Here is a 23,572-nt window from a genome sequence, read left to right on the forward strand (position 1 = left end):
TAGAAAATTATGGTTACTATGGGGAAGACATCATTATGCTCATTTTACAGACTAGAAAATATTGGCTCTGAGCAGGCCTAGAACCTGAGGTTCCGTAGCCAAGGGGCCAAGGCAGGATTAGGAGGTAGCTCTGCAAATTCACTCTATTTCACAGCTCTGAGTTTCTTTTCTCTCTCTCATCTGGCCTTCCCTCTGGCTCCCTCCAATTTCTACTTGTGAAATTCTACCTTTTTCTCAAAGTCCAGCTCAAATCCACTAACTCTATGAACACTTCCAGAATCATTTGTAAGGGCTGATGCTTCTCTCCTTTTTGAGTTCTTAACCAGCTTGCCTGGCATTTAAAGCAATAAGGGGAAAGGCCTGAGCACTACTGGATAAGGGTTGAAGGCCAATAAAGATCTAGGGTTGAAATCTTTTTAATCATGACTCCCATTAGGAAACACATGTTATATCACAAACTAGTGTATACACATACCTAAAACAAGATTCGTGAAATAGTATTTACTTTTAATTCTTCAAGGTACTATAATATTTTCTCTAGCCTACTTTCATTTGGTTAGAAACCCACTAAAATGATTTTAAGAACCACTAACGAGTTCTGATCATCAGTTTGGAAAACTCTGGTTTAAATCAAAGAGTAGCAGAAGACTGAGCTAGCAAGAGAGCTATGTTCATCAGGGGTTTAATCTGTCATTCCTAATGGGAACACAAACAGTTCTCACAATGAGGCCAGGGAGGAAGGGCCACAGCTGGAGAGTACCAGCTCCTACTTGCTGGAAGGTCAAGGATAGCGATTATTTTTTCCAATGTTATTGAGGAATAACTGATGAATAAAAGTTGTACATATTTAAGGTATATGATGTAGTGTTTTGATGTATGTATTCATTGTGAGTTGATTGCCATATCAAGCTAATTAAAAAATCCATCATCTCACATAGTTAAAACATTTTTGTGTATAAGAACACTTAAGATCTACTGTCTGAGCACATTTCATGGACACAATATGATATTATTCATTATAGTCATTGTGCTGTTCTTGAGATCTCCAGAACTTACTCATCTTGCACAACTGAAGCTCTGTCCCCTTTGACCAGCATCTCCCCATTTCTCCCACCCCAGCCCCTGGTCACCTCCATTCTCCTTCCTGCTTTTATGAGTTTGACGTTTTCAGATTCCACACATAGGTGAAATCATGACATGGTAGGATTCTTAATGGGCTGATTAGGTATTTCTGTTTCACAGTCAGGGGTGTCCAACCTTTTGGTGTCTCTGGGACACACTAAAAAAAGGAGAGTTGTCTTGGGACACACATCAAACACACAAACACTGACAATAACTGATGAGTGAAAAGAAGGTTTTAAGTAAATTTATGATTTTGTGTTGGGCCACATTCCTTGCCAGTAAGTAAGTCATCTGGAAAAGAGTGGGATTTGTGGGTGCCAAAAAACTGGGGAGGAAGATTTCTCAGCAAGACATATCTGTAGACTGAGAGGAGACTTATGTATGTGTCTTTATCATGAATATAGCAGAAAATCAGCTAGAATTTTAAAATAATCAAAATATAATACAATTGTTTGTATAGTGAGTCTGAGATTTTCAGGTCTGTAAATCTGTCACTGGATTTAGTATCATTTCAACTTTACGACACACTTGATGTTTGCAAAGTACTTGCACAATTACCAATGAACAAATTGTTCCTCTTCTGAACATTTAATTTCAGAGAAGACCTGAGGACTTTAGACTAAAAGAAAAGGAAAAAAAGGAAAAATAAATGATCAAGCTAAAGATAAGCCTTCTGAGATTGTGCTGCTGGACTTGTTTAAGGTATGGCGTTCCTGGGGCTCTCTCTCCCCCCAGCACCCAGATTCTGCCTGCAAGCATGAACGGGGGGGGGGGGGGGGGGGATGGGGGAAGTACAGGCTTGCTGCCTGCAACCCAAGTACTAGGTGGAGCGAGGGATGTGGGAAGGGATGTCTGCAGTTGCTGGGAAAGGCTAGTGAGGAAAGAGACAAAGCATTTATCATCTTTCTGTTCCAGCTATTAAAGACATGATAAAGGACTGGGGGAGCTTTTCTTGGGAGCCTGTATTTATAAGCCAGAAATCAACTCTTGCCAAGTTCACAGGAAACTGGTCAGTGAAACCTAACCCACTGGTGGATTTCAAGGAATTTCAAGGAAATGGCTTCAAGGGATGTAAAGGGCAGTGGTTGGAGGATGTGTGAATTTCCTTTGGAAAAAACTTATCTCTCCTGGGCTTCTAGACCCTACATCAACCATTTTCAACCTTTCTCATCTCACAACACACATAAACTCCTTACTCAAATTCTGCTGTCATTTATTTTGGGCCACCAAAAAAACCGTTAGTATAATTTTGATTCATTCACACTGGATGGCTATTGTGCTGGCTGTTGTCATTTCTCTACCCCACCCCCCACCCCACCCACCGCCCCACACTCTAAGGGAAAAGAAGTCAGCGCACCTAACTCAGTAGCCAGGTGTTACATGGTTTACACTTTCTTGCAGAACACTGGTTGAAAATCACTGCCCTGCACTGAACAGCCCACAGCATCAGCTGCCACTGGCAAGCCTGTCCCAGAAGGCCGAGCAGGGCCTGAGGGCTGGTGGCATTTATCAGATAAGGGGAAAAAAACAACCTTTTCTTTGAATGCGGATTTGAATTCAGTGTTTTCTGTTAGATTGGTTAAAACCTCTGGCAGAAATGATCCCATATCTGACCGTGAATAGGTAACTGAAATATTACAGCTGAGTTGAGGGACTGAGTTGGCTTCTTAACTGGAAAACCTACTGGTAGATCCTAACAATCACACCACTGGATTATTTTTGTTACTGGATATTAAGAATCGGTGTGTTAATGAAACGACACATTTATATTTTGAAACACATATCGATTGGTCCAAAATTTCTCTCAAGAAAGAATGAAAACATTTGTGGCCTCATTTTTATCCACAGGAAACTGGCGGGTATTTTCGGGAGCTACTGTCCAGAACGATTTTAGATTTTATTTTCTCCCTGTCACAGCACTGTCCACGCGGTCATGCATTCTAGTCATTATAGCTGACTGGACTGTGCGACTCTGTGCTGAACGTGCCGCATGGCCTCCTGCCGCCCACTCAGTCCCATGGCACCTCTCCAGGTTCACTCTCCACCCGTCACCGTGGACTCTTCTTCCCAAACACCTCACACCCTGCTTGTGCCTCTACCTGTGCTGTCTCCTGTGTCAGAAAGCCCTTCACATCCTTGGCCCAGCTCCTGGCAGATTCTTCCTTTCTAATTCCCTTTTCCAAAGTTCCTGCTGTGTGGCTTCCTCAATTCTCCAAAGCCAGTTAGCTGGTTATACCCCACTCTGGCTTCCACAGCACTTTTGCTAATAACTTTAATATCATTATTAATGCATTGGTGACTGTTGTGTCTACCTCAGTAGGATGTTGGCATCATGAGGGCAACCGCCCCCTCTCTGTGGCTTCAGAAGGAGCTGGAAGACATACTTATATTTTGGGTGGGGGGAGAAGTCCTAAAACTATATTCTGTTAAAATCATTGAAGAAAATTTAAACGGAATACTTATCTTTTTTCTAGAGGAAGAAACATTGAAATTAAGTCCAGTTCTGGAAGCATTAAATGTGTAGGTACCTCACGAGTGACTGTCATCCAGATGAATCAGGCCTGTGACAGAGGGGAAACTGAAAAAGCTCTTTAGCCTCTGACGCATCACTCTGCCTTTCCTCATCCGAGTCACCAAACAAAAACACAACACCCATGCCCGTGAAAGAGAAGTCTGATTACATCAGGTGTAGGGAATGAATTAATGCCAATGAAAGGGAGCTCTGACTTCACAGGTGTGGGGAATAAGAGTTTCCATCTTGGCTTAAAGGCTGATGGCACCGTCCTCTGGACAGCCACCCTCTGCCCTTCGTCCTCCCAAGCGGGGGCCTTGCAGGTCGATTTGTTCAGGCCCTCTTTCGCTATTTGTGCATCCTTGTCATGGGACTTTCCTCCAGGTTTTTCTCTCTGCTCAGAATGGTCAGCCTCCCTTTCCGTTGTTTAATTTCATGCCAGGAGACCCCCATTCCTCCCTGGCCTCTTTCCCCAGGACTAGAAGAATGGTCTGTGGGTCTCCAACTTCTCCTGCTTCACTAACGACCAGCACACTCACCTCTCTTCTCACTCTTATGTATGAGCTGCTTTGACATAACTTGACACTAGGTCATCACCATCTGCCTCATGAAGTGAACTTTTATTAGGGCAGGCCCATGTCTGCCCATGCGTACTGTTTGTGAGTACGGCAGCTTTGCATGCAGACGAGGGCTAGAAACTGTGGTCCCTAAGACAGACTCTGCCTCATCTCCCTGTCAGGTGATAATGCGTGAGGCCAGCAGCCATGACATACGGACAAGATGTCTCTGGTAGCTCATGAATTTGTTGGCAGCCTGTAAATGACTTGGCTGCTGCAGTTGAGAAGGAGTAACCAAGTAGCAGTTAAAGAATATTAAAGAAACAAAACAAAGCTTTTTTCTCCAAGGGAACTAAGTGGGGATAGAAGGAGACTCAACTGCATACACAATATACAGATACTGTATTATAGAATTGTACCCCGGAAACTGATATAATTTTATTAAACAGTTTCACTGTAATAAATTCAGTAAAAAAGGATGGGGTTAGGAGAACTTCCAGGTTGGTGAACAAGTGGAGATGGGAGGTTGCTGCCTACTTAGAGAGGCCATGGGGGCCCCACCACCTTTTCTACACACCTGGCCCTATGCATCTCTTCCATCTGTTCATGAATTATATCCTTTTATAATAAATCGGTAATGTAGTAAACAAACAAACAAAACTCCCAAATTTAAAACTGGCAACACTGAGGCAATGCCTATATTTTCATCAGTCTTAGCATTTTTTCTTCTTTTTTTTTCTCATAAAAATGATTCAATACTAACCCAGAAATCTTCAAATATAACATCACACTGCTAATGACAAAGCACTCAGCTTCACCTGAAAGGAGCAATTGGAAGACTTCCTTTGTCAGAAGAAAGTACAAGGGGAGTAATTATCATCAAAGGCTTGTACTGTTTCCATTGTGGAACAGAAAAATTGCTGCATTTCTCTGTTAAGTCCAAAGTGCTATCTGTGGTGTAATTTCAGAAAAAAAAAATAACTAGGGGATGATGGACTGTAACTTAGAAAAATCATAAATAAAACAATGGAATGTGCATAATAGAATATGCAAAATCTACCTACCACCCAGCTACATCCATTTACTCAAGATCAGATAAGAAGATTTATATCTGATTTTATAGCCTAAGTAGAACCGTTTTCAAAAAAATTTTAAATGAAGACTGAAGATTTTGTTATGGTATTAAGATATGGCTGTTACAGCTAGAAATTATTATAAGTGCACAAAATAATGGCTATTTTGGTCACTTGGAGATAATAAATGACAATGAATACTAAGTACATTAAATGATGCTTCCTTTAAGAGATTAGACATCACCGGATAGTAATGATAACAATAAAGCTAACATTACTGAGCACTGTTCTAAGTAGTTTGTGTTAGCCTATGAGGGAGGGACTTCCGTTATTCCCATTTTGCAGCTAAGAGACTGAGGCATGGAGAGGATAAATAATTTTGCTAAAAATACACAGCCAGTTAGAGGATAGGCTACAAAAGCAAATCACTGAATCCTGACCACAGACCAGACTTTTTTTGTTTGATCAAAATCAAAAATAAAATGTCTAAGTTAATCCTTTTAAAAAAAATCATCCCCCAAGGATATGTTTATTGAATTTAGAGAGAGAAGAAGGCAGAGAGAAATGAAAACACTGATGTGAGAGAGAAACATCAACCAGTTGCCTCCCGTATGCACCCCAAAAGGATTATATCTGCAATGCAGGTATGTGCCCTGACTGGGAGTAGAACCCTCAGCCTTTTGGTATCTAGGATGACACTCCAACCAGCTGAGCCGCCTGGCCAGCTTTCTTTATGTGCAGCTTTCTTTATGCCACAGTCATGATCCTGAAAAGACACCTGTAAATCAGAACTTTAAAAACAGAACTGGATTGGAAGGTAAGCTTTGTGAGAATTTATCTATGGCTATATTATCCCTAGTGCCCTGGACAGTGTAGCTCTTGATAAACATATTATGGTAAATGAATAAATAAACAAATGAGGAGAGTCTAATATACTGCTTTGCAAAGAGAACATGCTCCACAGATATTGGTAAAAATTGGATTTGGAGGAATTTCTTTTATGAACCCATTCTAGAAGAGGAAGAGTTATCTTCTAAATTTTTATTTTCATAAATTCAGATTTTAATATTGTTTGCTTCAAGTGAAGATGAAATGAGACAGCATTAAAAACTGCAACCCCCACCCCCCCCGCCAAACAAATCAAGGATGCAAAGCCTTATAGAATCCTAAAATTATTGTAGAGAACTCAGTTATCAGCTTGGGACCTACAATTTGTTACAGTCTCAGCAGGGGCCCAACAAGATCGGGAAACAACTCATCACGGCGTCATATTGTAGTCCCTTGTCAGAGCTCCAGAAGAGCTGTAGCCCAGCCATGGGGTATTTAGGCTGCGTATTTAGGCCATCAGGTCTCTAGAAAACTGCACTGTTTAACTGTTTTAATATGTTTGGGCTCTGAGAAGCAAGTGAACCAATATCCATAAGTAGAAAGCTAATTTAATAACCAGCCAACTTTTCCAATGGATTTAGCTAAAACAGAGGATAGTATTTATTATTCCCATGATATGGAAGGAGACATCAGGAAAAACCCTAGTTATGATCTGAATAAAAGACAACTCACGTTTCCAGGTATTGTGGACATTTCCTGACACTGGTTCTCACCAAAAAGTCAGAGGAACACAAGGATCCTGGAAGCTAGTACTTTCTCTTAGTGAATTTCAATTTCTTTACACTTAGGTGCTAAGTTAGGTGCTACCTACGAGATGTTTCTATACCAGCCCCTGTGAGGACAGACAAGGGTGACTGACAGTCAAGCTGAATCCCCTCAGGATTAACCACCCGGGTGTGGTGATGAAAGCTCGACTCTTCCCTGCAGTCAGCTTCCCCTAGGGGGAGGGGCAGCCCTTACAATGTTACATGTACCCTGAGCAAATAAGCAAGACTTCACGAGGGTCAACTATGCCTATCCCATTTGCTGCTGGGCCTTCAGTGCTAGTATATTGTCTGGCACATAGTAGGCAGTCAATAAAGCATTCATAGCACAAAGGATTTTTTTACTTACATCTTCTGCTATCCTTTCTGCTGCTACTGAAGGTAAAACAGAGCCTACCCATGACTGGTGAAGTTGCTGATGGTGAAGAACCGTCCCATAAAACTATCAAACGTGTGCCACTCACAATAGCATCGCACATAATCCTACCAGCAATCAGCAGACAAACCACTGAGCCAGATCCCTGGGATTCTTCCGGTAGACACCGACTGCTCTTTGTTGATTATGAATGCTGGCTCCCAGTTCGTCAGTGACCTTGGATGTACCTTTTCCCTCCTTTGGGCTCAGCTGCCTCATTTATAAAACCAGGATCACAGACCTAACATTCCTCGTTCCTCTGAGAGTTTTTTGTGAAGCAAACTCAAGTCATTCACAAGGCCACGGTCCTACCCCAATAAATAATTCATGAACGCCTCAGCCAGTCAGAATAAGAAACAACTGCAAGGCAGTGATCATTGTTTAAAATGGAAATATTCATACCTATGATTTAAAATAAGTGTGACTGTGTAGGATATAACGAATTCTGCCAAGTTTTAGGAGGGGAAGTCTCCCCACTCCCACCCTCCTTTTTAAGACTGCAGTGCCATTGCATTTCACTTCATTAAATCCTTGGGCCCAAGTATCATTTTAAATTATCCTGATGCTCGTGTTTACTTTTCCTGGAGTGCAGCCCCAGCCTGTTACACTTTGGTACAGGAGGGGGTCTGGTATCCGCCACTTTCCTTGCCAAACTTTTGAATGGAAAACTCATCTGCACATAATGTTTGAGCCTTTCATTCTGCTGGTAATACTGCCACGTGCTCTTCATTCCAAACCGGTTATGGGAAGGAAGTCTCCATCCACGTGGCTTTATGTAATTCTGTTACTGTGTCAACTTGCCAATCCATTGTTATCTTTGCACTTTATTCACACTTATTTAAAATGTTGGCAACCATGTGATAATTCCTTATTTTTGGTTGATATCAGCATACAGGAAGTGTTAAACATTATTTTAGGCTGCCTTTCTTTTTTTTTTGGAAAAGGTCATTCCTATCTGGTGTCATTCACATTTGTAAGATGAACACATACACATGCTCAAAGGGAGAGATGATAACTGAGAGAATGGCAGAGACTGTAGGAAACAGACCAGCAGGGTCATTAGTCACTGTGATAAGGCAACCTAAGATTCCCACACCAGCTATGTAACAACACTGTGAGTCTAAGCAAGTCATTTTGTCTAATGACTTAAGATCTGAATATAAAGACATCAATTTCTACTCCTAACCTACTTATTATAAAAGACTATTAGTGAAGATGGCAGGTGGCTCTAAAATTTTCAGTTTTCCTGTTGATAAAGTGAATACATGACAGATGAGAGAAGACATATTCCAAAATTACCCAGGCAGAGAGTGGCTTTGAAGCCTGATTTTGAATATAGCAAATCAGGTACACTACTTAAGCCTGAAGGAGGGTGGACCAACCATCGGAGCCCAGTGATGTGGCTGTCCCTGCCTAGGAAGAGGGACACGGAGGCTGGGGAGGTTGGATGTCTACATGTTGTGTGCTGTTCAAATGCTAAAGAGCAGCCTGGGTAAAAACACTAGGTTTATATCTGGTATGCCCTGCTCTGCTTTTAGACTCAGCAATGTTCAGATGATTAATTGGATTTTTCCAGCTACATTAATGTCCAGAACGAAGGTGCCCTAGATAGCAAATATTGCTTGTTTGTTTGTTTGTTTCTTTCATTCATTCATTCGTTTGACAAATATTTATTGGGTTCACTAGATGCTAACCACTGTTCTGCGCCTTGAGGACACACCAATGGATGAAAACAGACCCAAACTCCTATTTCCAGAAAGCATATGTCCTGGTCAGATGGTGATAAGTGTTACAGTGAAAAATGAAGCAGGGGAGGGGTGAAAGAAAGAGTGGGCTTGTTGGGACTGCTAATTTAAATAGTTTTTTAAAAATTTTTATTTATTGATTTTCCAGAGAGAGAACAAGAGAGAGAGAGATTGATTTGTTGTTCCACTTATTTATACGTTCGTTGGTTGATTCTTGTGTGTGCTCTGAGTGGGGATCGAACCTGAAACCTGGATTGTGTCAGGATGGTGCTTTAGTTGAGCTCCCCAGTCAAGGCCCAGGCTGCTAATTTAAATATGGAGCCAGGAAGCTCTCAATGGCAAGTTGCATGGAAGAGATAGAGGAGGGGATATGCGAGTGTCTGAGGGAAGAACCTCCCTGGTAGAGGGAAGAGCCAGTGCAAAGGTTTGGAAGCAGGAGTGTGCTTGGTATATCTCAGGAAGGCCAAGGAGCAGGAGCAGGGAGGGGGCTGAAAGGACACTAGGGTTCACATTGAAATTTGAACCTTCTCATGACTGGGAAAGAATATTTCTCCCCATGGGAATATATATAATGATTTATTTAAGAAATGATTGTATATATATAATGTATATATATATATATACACACATACACATTATAATACATTATAATCATATACATATAATGTGTATATATATATATATATATGCATACATTTGGTGTTGTATATGTAAAACAACACCAAATCATATATAATGATTTGGTGTTGTTTTACACGTGCACCTCCTTCAGGCTTGGCTAGAGTGCATTTATCTCTATGAAACTAAAGCAGTTAGGAGTCTTTGGCATATTTGGCTTTCTAACCCTAAAAAGTCAAGGACCTGACTCAGACACTTGGGACTGCTTTATGGTGATGTTCTTGGGGTGACCAACAATGACCCCAACCTTATCACCCCATATGCCTTCAATAGCTGTTGGAGATACGAGCTCTACACTACACAATGTGAGCAGTCTCGATTATTCACTGGTGTGATGGTGACTTTATGAGCATGTAGGGATGGGGTTTTACATGTGGCTAGGGATATCATGGACATAGAGCTGTTGAGATAAATTTCATTGAAGTATATTAACAGACTTTAGCATGAGGCAGATCTGAGCTTGAATCATGGAATTGACGCTGGCTATGGAATCTAAAGAAAGTTAAGTTTCCTGACAATTTGTTTCTTTCACCTCAAATAGCATGCTTGTAAGAATTTAATAAAGCCCAAAGAGTGGTGATGAGAACTAAGTGAAGTAATGCACCCAGCAGCAAACAATTGGTTCTCAGTAGCAATTCCCTTTCTCATCTCCTCCTTCTGAGATTCTCCATTGCACCGCATGACTCAGAATTACTGCTGAATGACTCATAATGAAATCTTAATTAATCATCAATTTTGGCACCACAGGCTTCCGACAGCGCTCTCGATTGGGGGAGCCCGGGTTGTCTGAGCAGAGGCCTACACCACCAGCAGTCCGTTTATGTTGCACTATAGTGTCTACAGAGCAGTGCAGGTGAAGTGAAATAATACAACACCGAACACAGTGGTTGTCCATTGTTCATCTTCATCAAATGTTCATTTTCATGACTTTTTTGTTCTCCTGTAGTTTTGAAAAATTTTTATGGAAATGTATATGTTTTAATTATGCTATGAAAAAGTTAAAAAAAGCAAGCAAAATTATGTGAGTAACAGTAGCTTGTTTTCTTGATAATGATGGTGAATTTAGACAGTTTTTTCCTATTCTTGGATTTGAATATTGGGCATAAATTGGATGTGAATTGAGACTGTGATTGTTAGTTTTCTGGGTCAACTTGTTGGGGGGCCTTAAGAGCAAACCTGAGGTTCCCCCAAGGAAGAAACTCTGCCACAAGCCTGCAGCACTGGCTCCTGACTGACAGGCTCCAGACTGCTGACGTGCCCTGCAGATTTTGCACTGTCCCGCCTCCACAATCACCTAAGCCAATTCCTCGAAAAAACCCTTCTTTTTTATGTGCATATGCATGCATGCATGTCCTATACATATGTGTATACATATGTATGTGTTTGGATGTATATATGCATGCATGCATTTACATATATATAGCTCCTGCCAACTCTGTTTTTGTTTCTCTAGAGAGCCCTGACTGATACAGGTGAATATGAAGGCTTATTTATTCTTATTTTTCTGTCAGTAATTCTTTATGATGTCTCATTTGCATGATGCAATTTTACTGAAATGAAACTTGAGCAGCTCCAAACTGCATAATCAATTTCTCTCTGCCTCATAACAATTTCTTTTTGGCCTGGCCAGGCAACCTGACCCTGGGGTGGGAGCATCACCCTCCCACTGGTGGAGGCCAGCAGGGCCTACCAGCAAGGTTCATGGGGCACATTACCTGGGTTCTACAGGGACGATAGTATAAACACAATGGCCGGTGGATGATATGTCTCTAAAATTACAGATATATCAAGAAGTCACAGAGTGGAAACTGGTTCGTTTGCTACTCTCTGGGTATCAATTGCAAGCATAACTAGGATATTAAAACTTTGTTGTCTAAGTGAAAATATGTTTGTGTAGTGATGATAGCACTGCCATTTCTGGGATGAATGCACAGGAGGACAAGTTACCGTGAGAAAGGGTATCACTAAGAGTATAAATCTGCTTTTATTTGTTGCTAACCTGTCCACTGTGATGTGGACAGATAAACCCTGCTGAAAAGTGAGGTATGAGCTTCACATCATCTGAACTTAGAGCCACTTCTCTGTGCCTAAAGCCTGGCTGGATTACCGCTTCCTTTTCTTGTTTAAAAGTTGCTTTTCCCTTTATTCCCCTTCTTCATTGTAAAGCCTCCCTCACAGTGCTGCCAGAATTTGAACAAAAACACCTTTGATCTCATTTCCAATTTACCATTTTCTTACTATACATCTTGTCATAACCAAGCAGCCTTTTTGCATACTCTTTAGTTAAGTTTTTTTTTTTACTTTGTACAGATTTGGTTATCAGACACTTAAAGCAATGGCAGGGGAAATTGTATTTTCAGAAGAGAAATCAACCAGGAACATTAACCAGCGTGACTTGGTAAGAACCAGCTTCTCCCAGGAAGCTTTGGGTAGTTAAGGAGTTACCAGAACCTCCAAAAGATAGTTAACGGCTAAGAGAAACTGCTTTTAAGGTGGTAGCAACCTACGCTGTCCATAAAAGTGCAAGATCAAGCCAGGCAAGATATCTGACCATAGGTAACAGAGCTGTGGAAAAACAAAACTGTAGCCTCAATAAAACCTCCACTTTCCACTGTCCATTTTGTAATTCCTGGAATGCTCTACTTTTTTCAGAATTGCTTTCTCTCACCTTGTTTTACTTTTGCTTCTGCCATCTTCATGTGGCTTTTCTTTACTCCACTGTTACTTAATTTTTATGTACACAGTCATTCCTTAAATTTGTTTTCTTTCCTTTCTACTGTGGATTTCCTGTATTTCTCTTGCCTTCTGTCCCCTTTCCATTTTTACTTCTTTTTCATCTTATTCTTTGAATTTCATTTCTCGGTTTTTAATTCTTCTTCCTCTCCCACTGATCTGTTGTGACTTTAATCATTGTTGAGAACCTCTAAAATCACCTAGTGACTGATATTTTCTCCCTGAAAGAAGAGGGATTTGTGACTATGGAAAACTAACTATAAAGACCTGACACATTCAATTTTCAGTGCAGTCCTTTCCTTTCTTCTGTGGTGCTTTTGCTTGGGATTAGAGCTGGACAGCTTACTGCAGCTCACAATGGCAAAGCCCTTCCAGACTGACTTCGTCCTGACTTCTCTGCCCTGTGAGTCACAAGGCAAGGTATGTCTGAGCCACTGTGTTTACACTGATTGCTGGAATTTTAAAATTGTCCTTCACTGTGAAAAACTTATGCAGGTCTGCCTGGAAAAGCAGCACATGGCAAGGTGTGTCTGAGCCACTGTGTTTACACTGATTGCTGGAATTTTAAAATTGCCTTTCACCAGGAATAGCTTACTGAAGTCTGCCTGGAAAATGAAGTAGTGTTATTTTATAATGACCAGAAGCATTGTTCTCCTCAGCCCATTCATTCCCCCTCCCCATTCCTTCATTATTTACAGCATTGACAAAAGCACACAAAGGGGTTCCTGGGAGAAGGTGAGGGAGCTTTGTGTTGTCTTCCTGGACCAGAAGCAAGATCTTGACAAAGCGGTAACAGTAAAATATCAACTAATAAAATAGATTGGTCCTTCAGGACTCTAGGTTTTACCATCTGACATTCAGAAATACTAGACAGCCATGAAAATACCAAGCTCATTTGACCCTGAGAGATTTCAGTGTAGCCTCTTGTAACACCTAAATATGGAGTACACAATTTTTCAACTTTTTAAATTATTGTTTTTGATAAGTTTGGTTATGAATCCACTTTACCTTTCTGCATTTCTGGAAGAACTGGAGTGCAAATCTCAGTGAGTAAGAGGTGGAAGCAAATCTCTGCCCTGCTGCAGGACCTGGGGGACCATTGCTCTCAAAGGATACTTATGGTCGAAGGTGTACCACATTCTGAAGAGCCACGCACTCTCCGTTTTTGTTGTGCTTTTATTCAAGTTATTTGCCTCCTGGGGAGAGACAACAGAAAAAGACATTGAATGAATGATTAATATAAAATATTAATATGTAATATAAATCAACATTAATATTCAACATCAATATATAATATACACATTATTATACAATAATGTATATTATTATTAGACATTTTATACACCATAGTTGTATCAATATTAATATACAATATATATTTTCACTCTAAAATATGTCAAAGCAAATTAAATTTTACTACATTAAAGAAACTTTCTAGGCATAGGCATTTCTGTCTAAATGGTAAAGCAGCTGTCATGCAAATTAGCTCAGAGATCATGCCATCTGGCTTAGACTCTTAGGGTGCAATTCAACATTTACTTTCCTTAATAATTCCTGTTTTATTAAACAGCTAAGAAATGCCACTTTTTGACATCAAATAAAAATGATATTTCTGTCAGATTGCTGTTGTGGGAATTTTGCAGTTTACTTTTATCAGATTTGGATGGTATTTATTTATGTCTGACAAAAAGGTCAAGACTAAAGAGAAAATAACAGCCTAATAATTTTTAAACTAGTTTTCATTCAATTTGTTTTTGATAGGTTACTACCAAATGCTAGGGTTAATTTTTATTTTTTTCCTGCTTCAAAACAGATATTCCTATAGGAATCCTGTAATAGTTCAATGTGCTTGTCTCATTTAAACATCTAAAATTTTTATTTTTCCAAAAGGGCCACAGGGAGAGGGAAGAAGAAAAGGAATTAAAGACAAAAGAGAATGCATTTGGCGGGTGTTTATGTGAAAGTAGCAGATGAAAATGTGGAAAAAAGAAAGAAAAGGCAACTAGTTTTTGTGAACTTCACAGACAGCTGACAATGAACATCACAGTGTGGTAACAAGGGGAGTCAGCTGCATTTTTACTTCTTTTGCATATCCCATTTTACATATTAAGAGAATTCCAGGCTTCAATCAATTATAATTATCCTCATCATTAAAAACATTTATATCTTAACATAGACTTCATTGCTTTGTTTGGGCCCACAGTTTCCATTCCCAAATTGTTTCATGAGTTCACAGTCCAGTGATGATGTGAACACTGTCAAGAAATCACGACCCATGGAAGACAATAGCAGTCCACTGGCTGTTCCAAAGCCAGCCCTTGGATGAATCCAACGTGATTTGCTTTCATTTTATTTTATTTACTTTTGCCGATTTCCAGAGAGTTCCATTGCTGGTGAATGGTAAGGAACTGAACACAATGGGCTGCATTCTGCTCTCTGAGACATGTGGATCAGCAGATGCTATGGTTCTTTTCCTCCAAATGAAATGGGATACAAGACAGCAAAATGTGATTCCTTTCTAGTCAGCTGTTTATCCTTTGTCTGAAGTGGTTGAAGGAGAGACTCACAATAAAATTAAGATCTGATTTCAAACCTTGTAGTTTCCCAAATAGTGTTCCCTAGTAGCCACTACTCTGCATAATAGTGGTGGAAATCCTGTGCCAGTCATTCAGGAAAGGACAGGTAAAACTGTGTTGCGCAGGTTTCTTATATACAGAACATCTCAGGGTGTTTCATTAGTAAATGAGCATTGTAAGACTTCAAGAGGGAGTTGTTTCTCAAAGTTGGGCAGGAATCCCAACCCCACTGTGGGATATCTATGATCTTCTCATAGACATTCAAGTCCCACAGATCTGTTTTCTGATAGACTCCGGGTGCCATGCATTCTTTTTTTCTTTTAATTTAATTATTTACTTTTAGAGAGAGGGGAAAGGAAGGAGAAAGAAAGGGAAAGAAACATCAGTACATGGTTGCCTCTATCGAGCCCCTTGCTGGGGACCTGGCTGCAACCCAGGCACATGTCCTGACTGGGAATCGAACCAGTGACCCTTTGGTTTGCAGGCCTGCACTCAATCCACTGAGCCACACCAGCCAGGGCCCATGCATTCTTATCTAGAGTTAGAATTTATTCATAATTCACCATTCTCTCACCAAAAGGAAACCAAACTGCCTGGTTCAATTCTATCCTTCCCCGAACCTTTCTTTATCTATTTCTACCCCCAAAAGGTGTCAGATTTGCAGAATCACTGCTGCACATAGTACTTCCATCATCTCCAAGTTGTTTCTAGTCACCATTTCTCCAGCAGACACAGCATGTTGGGGCTCAGCCAGCAGAGTTAGGTAAAACTACTTACCTTCAACTCAGCTAGTTATAAAAGCTCTGGGCCAGCAGTGGAGTGTGGATCTCTCTCTCTCTCTCTCTCCCCTCTCTCTCTCCTCTCTCTCTCAGAACAAAAAGAACTTACAGAATTTTATCCACCACCAGGCACAGGTAATATCTAGGGATGACAGATAGTTATTGAGGAAAACTGATACGAAGGAGTGTGAGCAGATTCCTGTCTTTTGTTAGGTTGTTCATTGTAAGTGAAGGTGGGCCATGCAGTGCTCAGCCCAGCTGGCAGTCAAGGGCCCAGAACCCGAGCACCCAGTCTGCAGCAGCCCTGCCAAGTCACGTTTGCCACTGTGACAGTTCCCAGCTCTTGAATGCCCAGCCATTGAATGCTAGACATTAGCCAGTCCTTAACTTTTTCAGTCAATGTTTTTCAGTTTTCACAACAATCCATGAAGGTAGGTCATGTGATACTTATTTTACAAGTGAGGACCTAGAAAAAACCTGAGAGGGGAAGAGATGAGCCCAAGGTCACACAGTTAGCAAGCGGCAGAACTGGAACCGGAAAGCAGGACTGCTGGGCTACCAAGGTGGTGCTCTCTCTGCTAGTGTCTCACTCAGCCTCTGAACCTGGGAACGTACAGGCATTGCGTAATCTTCTACTTGGGCTGCAGTGTTATTGTCTATAAAATGGAAAGAAAAAAATGGACTGGCTGTCTCTAAGGTCCTAATCATATGAAAATACTGTATTTTATTAATGAAAAGAATAACAATAAAGGCCAATAGTTGTTGAATAAACCATGTGCCAGACACTATTCTAAAGGCTTTTCATATAGTAACTCTTTTAATTCTCCAATTTAATGAAGCATATTCCATTGTTATTCTTATTTTATTTTATTTTTTAATTTTATTTTAACTGTTGTTCAAGTACACTTTTCTGTCTCTTACTCTCATCCCAGCCCACCCACTGATCCCTCCCCACCCCCTCCCATTTCTAACCCCCCCTAGTTTTTATCCATGTGCCCTTTATATTTGTTCCTGTAAATCCTACCCCTTTCCCCCTGAAATTCCCCTGAAATTCTGTCCCCTCTCATGTCAGGCTGACAGTGTTATTCTTGTTTTATAGATGAGGAAATTGAGGCAACTGAGGGCACAGGGCAGCAGCCAAGATTCCTTTCATCTAGGTGGAGCCTCCGGGTATAAGTGGGGAGCAAACTGGGACGAAGAGGCATTTGAACAAGGAGCTGAATTGGACCTTGGGGTGCTCATGGGGGCTGAGAGAGAGCAGCTTCATATACCCTAAAACTTAATGAAAATGCATGGTTCCCCTCTGTGTAAGGAATGTCCTAGATACTAATTTCCTGGTTTCTCGGGTATTAGCAACCCTCCCTGACTTTTTCCCCCTTTTCCCTCTCTATTCCATTCCATTCCATTCCATTCCATTCCATTCCATTCCATCCCATCCCATTCCATTCTTTTCATTTTATTTTATTTTCTAAGTTGAGTTTGACATAACTCAAAAACACTCCCAAAAGGGCTTAAAGTCTATTTCTGGCAAAACTTCCAGGGTAGGTTTTTGTCAGTTGATGAGAAAAACATATATTAGTTAACATTTTGGAAAAATGTTAACAAATATAATCTATTTTTCAAATATTATCTTACTTGGGAGACTGGAGATGCTATTTACTGTACTACTTTGCGGAGAAATAAACGGGGTCCCAATTGGAATACAACACACAGCACGTTTTCCCAGGTGAGGGAGATACCACTGATGATTTAGCCTTGACTTTCCTGCTGATCCTAGAAAAAAATTTGAGTGAATATCTTAAATATCTGTTGGCTCAGTTCTGGATCCATTCATTTATATCTCTGAAGTTATTGATGACTTAATAACTTGCTTATGAAAGGCCATCAATAAATGAGCAGAAATAAATGAGTTAGTCTACTGTGTGCTCTGCTTGTGCACTGGGGGTTGAAGATAAATATGCCAAGGGAAGGCCAGCCTGTGCAGTCACCCCGGAACAGGGATCTGATGAGGCAGCACAAAGGGCAAGCCATGGGGTGGATGGGTAGAGGGCAGCAGGTAGCATCGATTTACCTGGCTTACTCTGAAGCAGAGATCGGCTCACACCCCAAGGACAATGGATGTGAGCAGTCATCAGAAGTAGAATCTGGAACTTGGTGCTATTTTCTTTATCACTAGAAATGTTTCCTCGTTTTTGAGTTCCTTGATCCAAAGGAAAAGTAGTATGCATGTTGAAACAAACAGAAGATCCAGAAACTAAAGACAAGATTTGAGTTCTCTTTATGGTTACTGTTTAATAGCAAAATGCCAACTCTTCTTTCACAGCTGTAAATGGAAACTAGAGATTCAAAAGCACTAAACCCCAATATTTATTATCCCTTGATACCTCTAGAAGACAGAGCGTTTGATATACGTGCAATTTCTGCTTCCTTTACTATTCTCTGCTTCTGGGAAATTTTTAAAAATGGCTGGGCCATTTGATACCTTTCTTTTTTTCTCCTTAAATAAGGGAAGAGATCAAAGGCTTGGAAGTGACTGAATACAGGAGGGAGTAGGTAGTTGTCTTTTAAGTGACCCCCTCACCCATAGCAACACCCCAGAGTGGGAGCAACAGAAAATGATAATGGTATTCTTTGTTTTAGGCTTATGCGGACTCCTGAGAGAAAGAAAACAAAAGACTCCAGCCAGAAATCTGTGAAAACAAGACATTGTTGTATTAACCTCAATGAAAAACAACTAAGCAAATGTAAATCTATTCCTGTATCAATATTCGAATGGGAGGCCTTTGCTAAATGAATTGGATGAACTCTGCTCTGGGATAATCATATGGGATCACTCCTCATTTCAGGAGGATTCAGTGGTTTAAGAGGGAGAAGAGATTTTCCTTTGTATTTTTCAAGATTTCACATTCAACATTAACGCCAATGTGAGTTGCATGGAATGCTAACGAAGACAAATAATTATCATAACAAATCTGTGGAGCTTCTTAGGGGCTCCAAAGTATTTTTCAAATAGTGCCTGTGAGTAGGATTTGATGGCAGTATTTTGTCCTATCACCTTCCTCCAGTTTGAAATTATTTATGAAATAATTTTCAGGTGGATTGTCTTGATTTTGTAATTACCAATGGTAATTGGTAATTACCAACTAGGGACGAGCAGGCTCCATGTCCCTACAGAGAAATAGGACTGGCTTCTGAAGAGGTAGCACAATATAACTGAGGGCCAATAGGATTTTTTTTCAAATTTATATTGTGAAAGGTAAATCATTAATTCTTAGCCTCCACATAGAGAGTATTTCAAACAACTATTTTTCTTCCCCATGCCATGATTGATTCATAAATATTCCCAAGAAAATATGATCAGAAAATACATGATCAGGGAGACAACTACTTACAGATGGGTAAAACCGTAAACATGACATACAGACAACACAGACATACTACCAGATGGGTTCAAACTCATGGTTTAGCTAAAAGAAAGGGCCTGGTTCAAATAACTTTGTCCAAATAGAAGATCCAAGATAAGCCAGAGGAAAAGTGTTAGGTTTAGATGACTATAATACCGAGGTAGTTTAAAAATATATATCCATATGTTCTTTGGAAATTTTCCCTTTAAAAGATGGAGAATTCTCCTTCCTATTGTGTGTGGCCTGTACTAAGTGACTTATTTTTAGTCAATAGAGTGGGACAGAGGTGATGCTGTGTTCTGTCCAAGCCTTGGTTATAAAAGGGCATCGTGGCTTCCTCCTTGCTATCTCTCTTGGACCACATGAGGGAAGTCAGCTGCCATGTTTTGAGGACACGCATGTAGCCCTGTGGAGAGATTCTGTGGGGAGGAACTGAGTTGCCTTGCCAATAGCCAGCAAAAGAGCTGAGGCCTCCTGCCAACATGGAGTGGATCTTCCTGCCCTGGTCAAGCCTTCTCAGGGCTGTGGCTCTAGCTGACATTCTGACTGCAACCTCATGAAAGACACTGAGTCAGGAATATTATGCTAAGTTATTTTCAAATTCCTGACCCATAGAAACTGTGAGATATTAAGTGTTTGTTGTTTTAAGCCAGTAAATTTTTGGATAAATTTTATGTAGTGAGAGGGAGCAAATATAATGATAAATTGGAATCATAAGTTCTAGATATAAAAGGCATTGGAGTGGAGTTGGGAAGAAATAATAAAGTGACGAGGCATAACTCTTTGTAGTTTAGAAAGTACATTCATGAAGGTAATGTATATACAGAGAAGTTAAATAACTTGCTCAAGGACACATAGTGAAAAGAGGTTGAATGTGAACCCAGGCAATCTGGTTCCAGAACTTCTATTCTTAACTGGTATCCATCCATCCATCCATCCATCCATCCATCCACTCCTCCATTGATACAAACATACAACACACCCATACGAAGCATTAATCTAGATACGAGGAGGATGCAGCAGTTACCAATTCCAAGTTTTTATCCTCAAAGAGCTTACACTGTAATCAATACAATGATAATACAAAGGCAAACAACTACCTACCATAAATTCAGAGAATAACATCAGCAAGTAAGGAGATGGGAGAACAATGAAGGAGAAATTATTGACAGGCCAGGGCAGGATGCTCTGAGAAAGTGGCATCTAATCAGAAGCCTGAGTGATGTGCAGAAGAGAGCCATGTGGAATCTAGGGGGAAATGGTCCAGGAAGGTGGTTCTGCAGGCATGAAGGCCCTGGAGTCACAGTGTGAGGGTATGCCTCCCAGGCAGGAGAAAAGCTAGTCTCATTGGAGCAGAGAGAGCAAGGTGGGAATGGATGAAGGCAGAGTAGGAGAGAGATAGAGGGGCCAGATCGTTGGCCTGGGTGATGAGCTTGGTTTTATTCTACATGCGATGGAAGCTTTGGAAGTTGGAAGTAATAAAACAACCATTTTAAAAACTAGTTTTTCTCTTATCTCCACGCTGCCCATTGTCATGATGAGGTTCTCATCATGTGAGAGAAAATTACGTGAGAGAATAAATAAAATTATTTATTTTTTTATCCTTATCTGAGGACATTTCTTCATTGTTTTCAGAGAGAGAGGAAGGGAGAGAGAGAAAGTTCAGTGCAGGAGAAAAGCATTGATTGGCTGCCTCCTGGACCAAGGATAGAACCTGCAACACAGGCACATGCCCTAACTAGGAATCAAACCTACAACCCCTTGGTTGCAGAATGATGCTCCAACCAACTCAACTACACAGTTCAGAGCCATAATTGTATTTTATTTTTTTACCACTAAGCTTGTTCCTCTATGGGCTCTCTTAATGCTAACTTCCAAATTTTATTTTCGGTTGTCATTTCTGCTTCTGTGTAACCTGGGTGGATCAGTTCTGGTCACTGCATCTCAGGAAAGTCAGAGCAGAGCTGAGAGGGGTTCAGAGAAGGGCCACTTTAATAACTAAACCAGGGAGAATGAAAGGACCGGGATTTCTCCAGTAGAGACCTCAGTAAGAAGGGATATAGCAAAGGGTCTGTAAAAAAAAGGCAGGGTGTGAGCAAGGTGAATGAAGATTTGTTTACTAATTCCCAGAAAACCTTCACCTGGAGTACCCTTAGAACTTGAAAGAGCTCTAAGCTCTTTCTTAGTGGGAAAGAATAAAAGCATTTGTTCTCTGCACAATTGATACTTATTACCCATAGTCATCTAGAGTTCCAAGGACTGGAAATATAAGTAGGTTCACAAGAAGAAGAGATTAATGAGCTGATGGTAGGGTGTCCTAGTTATTAAATCAAATTTCATTTTGCCTTGTGAATATTTCAAATATTCCTAATAAACTTATAGAAAACAGACTACAGGTTCCCACATATACATCACTCATACTTAACAACTATTAACATTTTTCCATACTTGCTCCTATGCTGTTGGAGTTGGCCTCATAGAATGTAAATTCCTTGCTATACCCCTACAAGTATTTCAGAAACTGAATACATTCTAGGCCCTAAAACTGATCTCACCCAGATGAGGGTTCTTTATATTATTGTAAGTAATGGTATTTTGAGAAAAATATAATGAATACTTCAGAGCAAATGTCTTGGGTTCTCTTTAGGCCAACATTAAATTTATTTTGGCTATACTTAACTTATGACTTAAACAGCCAAGATTTTGCTGTTTAGGATGAAATTCCATACACTGATATTTATCTTACCTGCAGATTCTACAATTACAAGCTCTAGAAAGCAGAAATAATAATGAGGAAAAATAAGTAGAGTAAGATGGCACCTGCCCTTTAGTGGGCACCTTTCATACATCAGGTGCAATATATAAGATCACACTTAACTTTTACGTTGACCAATCAGGATATGTATTATAACCCCTATTTTAAAATTTTAGAGAATTAAAGTAACTTTCTCAAGATGACAACAACAGCCAGAATTTCTAGCCACTCCACAACACCGAAACTCCAGTCTCTAGTTCCTCAACTCAGTGAGCCTGCTGCTCTCTGCTTGGACTGTCTACCTCCTCGCACTGCAGTTGGGAAAGGGCCTCCAGGCAGAAGGTCAAGGAGAGCATAGGCTCACCTCACCTGTTTTCTTTCTCTCCAGGATCATAATTCTTCATTGTCTGTTACCCAATACGTAAATTACTTTCAGTTTGTTTGTGTCTTTCCATCTGAAGTGGGTGTCATGTGGGCAGCATATGTGTGGGTCTCCTTGTCTTATTCATTCAGCTACCTGTGTCTTTTGATTTGAGCGTTTAATCCACTTACATTTAAAGTGATTATTGATATGTATGTAGTTATTAGCATTTCATTATTCATGTTTTTTATTCTTATTAAAGATGTCCCTGTAATATTTCTTGTAGTATTGGTTGGGGGTATTGATATATTTGTGATACCAGTTATTTTACCATGGGAAGCCATTATATATTTGGAAAATAGTTTTATAGGGAAAACTATTGTCTTGTTTTCAGATAAATACACAGTACTATACACAGTTGATCCTTGAACAATACTGCTTGAACCGTGTAGGTCCATTCACACACAGATTGTTTATTTTTATTTTTTATAATATTTTAATTATAGTTGACATGCAGTATAATAGTCAGTTCAGCTGTATGACATTCAAATTAGACATTTACATACCTAGAAAGTGATCACTTCAGTAAGTGTAGTACCTATCTGATACTATACATACTTATTATAATATTATTATTATTTTTTAAGTGAATAATCTTTTTTTCAATGTATTTGATTGTTGTTCAAGTACAGTTTTCTGTCTTTTACTCTTATTGTAATATTATTGGCCAAATTCCCTAACCTGTACTTTACATTCCTGTGACTGTTTTTACAACTGTCAATATACACATTTTAATCCCTTCCTTTTGTATCTACATCTCCATCTCCCTCCCATCTGGCAATCACCAAATTGTTCTCTGTATTTATAAGCTTTTTTCTGTTTGTTTGTTCCTGTTTTATTTGTTCATGACTTTGTTTTTTATAGTCCACATAAAAGTGAAATCATATGCTATTTGTCATTCTCTATCTGACTCATTCCACTTAGCATAATGCATTCTGGGTCCACTCACGCTGTCACAAATGGCAAAATTTTATTATTTTTTATGGTTGAGTAATATGTCATTGTATATATGTACCACTTCTTCTTTATCTGTTCATTTATTGATAGACACTAAGGTTGCTTCCACATCTTGAATATTGTGAATAATGGTGCAGTGAACATAGGGATATACTTGTCTTTCTGAAGTGTTTTGGGTGTCTTTGGATAAATA

At 40.0% G+C, this 23,572-nt stretch overlaps 1 protein-coding gene across 2 annotated transcripts in view; it reads right to left on the minus strand.

Moving 5' to 3' along the window:
• Nucleotides 1–23,572, minus strand: part of SLC9A9 (solute carrier family 9 member A9) — a 529,481-nt gene that overhangs the window by 84,076 nt on the left and 421,833 nt on the right. Inside the window, exons 14-15 of one of the 2 annotated variants that reach the window (XM_037040405.1) lie at nucleotides 13,604–13,683; nucleotides 5,049–5,142 (exon numbers count right to left, since the gene is read on the minus strand). In XM_037040405.1, the coding sequence (XP_036896300.1) occupies nucleotides 5,139–5,142; nucleotides 13,604–13,683 (84 nt within the window). In that variant the 3' untranslated portion in view covers nucleotides 5,049–5,138. Of the gene's footprint in view, nucleotides 1–5,048; nucleotides 5,143–13,603; nucleotides 13,684–23,572 lie in introns of those variants that run through there. The other variant, XM_037040394.1, reaches the window with a different exon arrangement.

Source organism: Sturnira hondurensis, unplaced genomic scaffold (genome assembly GCF_014824575.4).
Source record: "Sturnira hondurensis isolate 20B ecotype Veracruz unplaced genomic scaffold, ASM1482457v3 Scaffold0000396, whole genome shotgun sequence".
Taxonomy (NCBI): Eukaryota; Metazoa; Chordata; class Mammalia; order Chiroptera; family Phyllostomidae; genus Sturnira; species Sturnira hondurensis.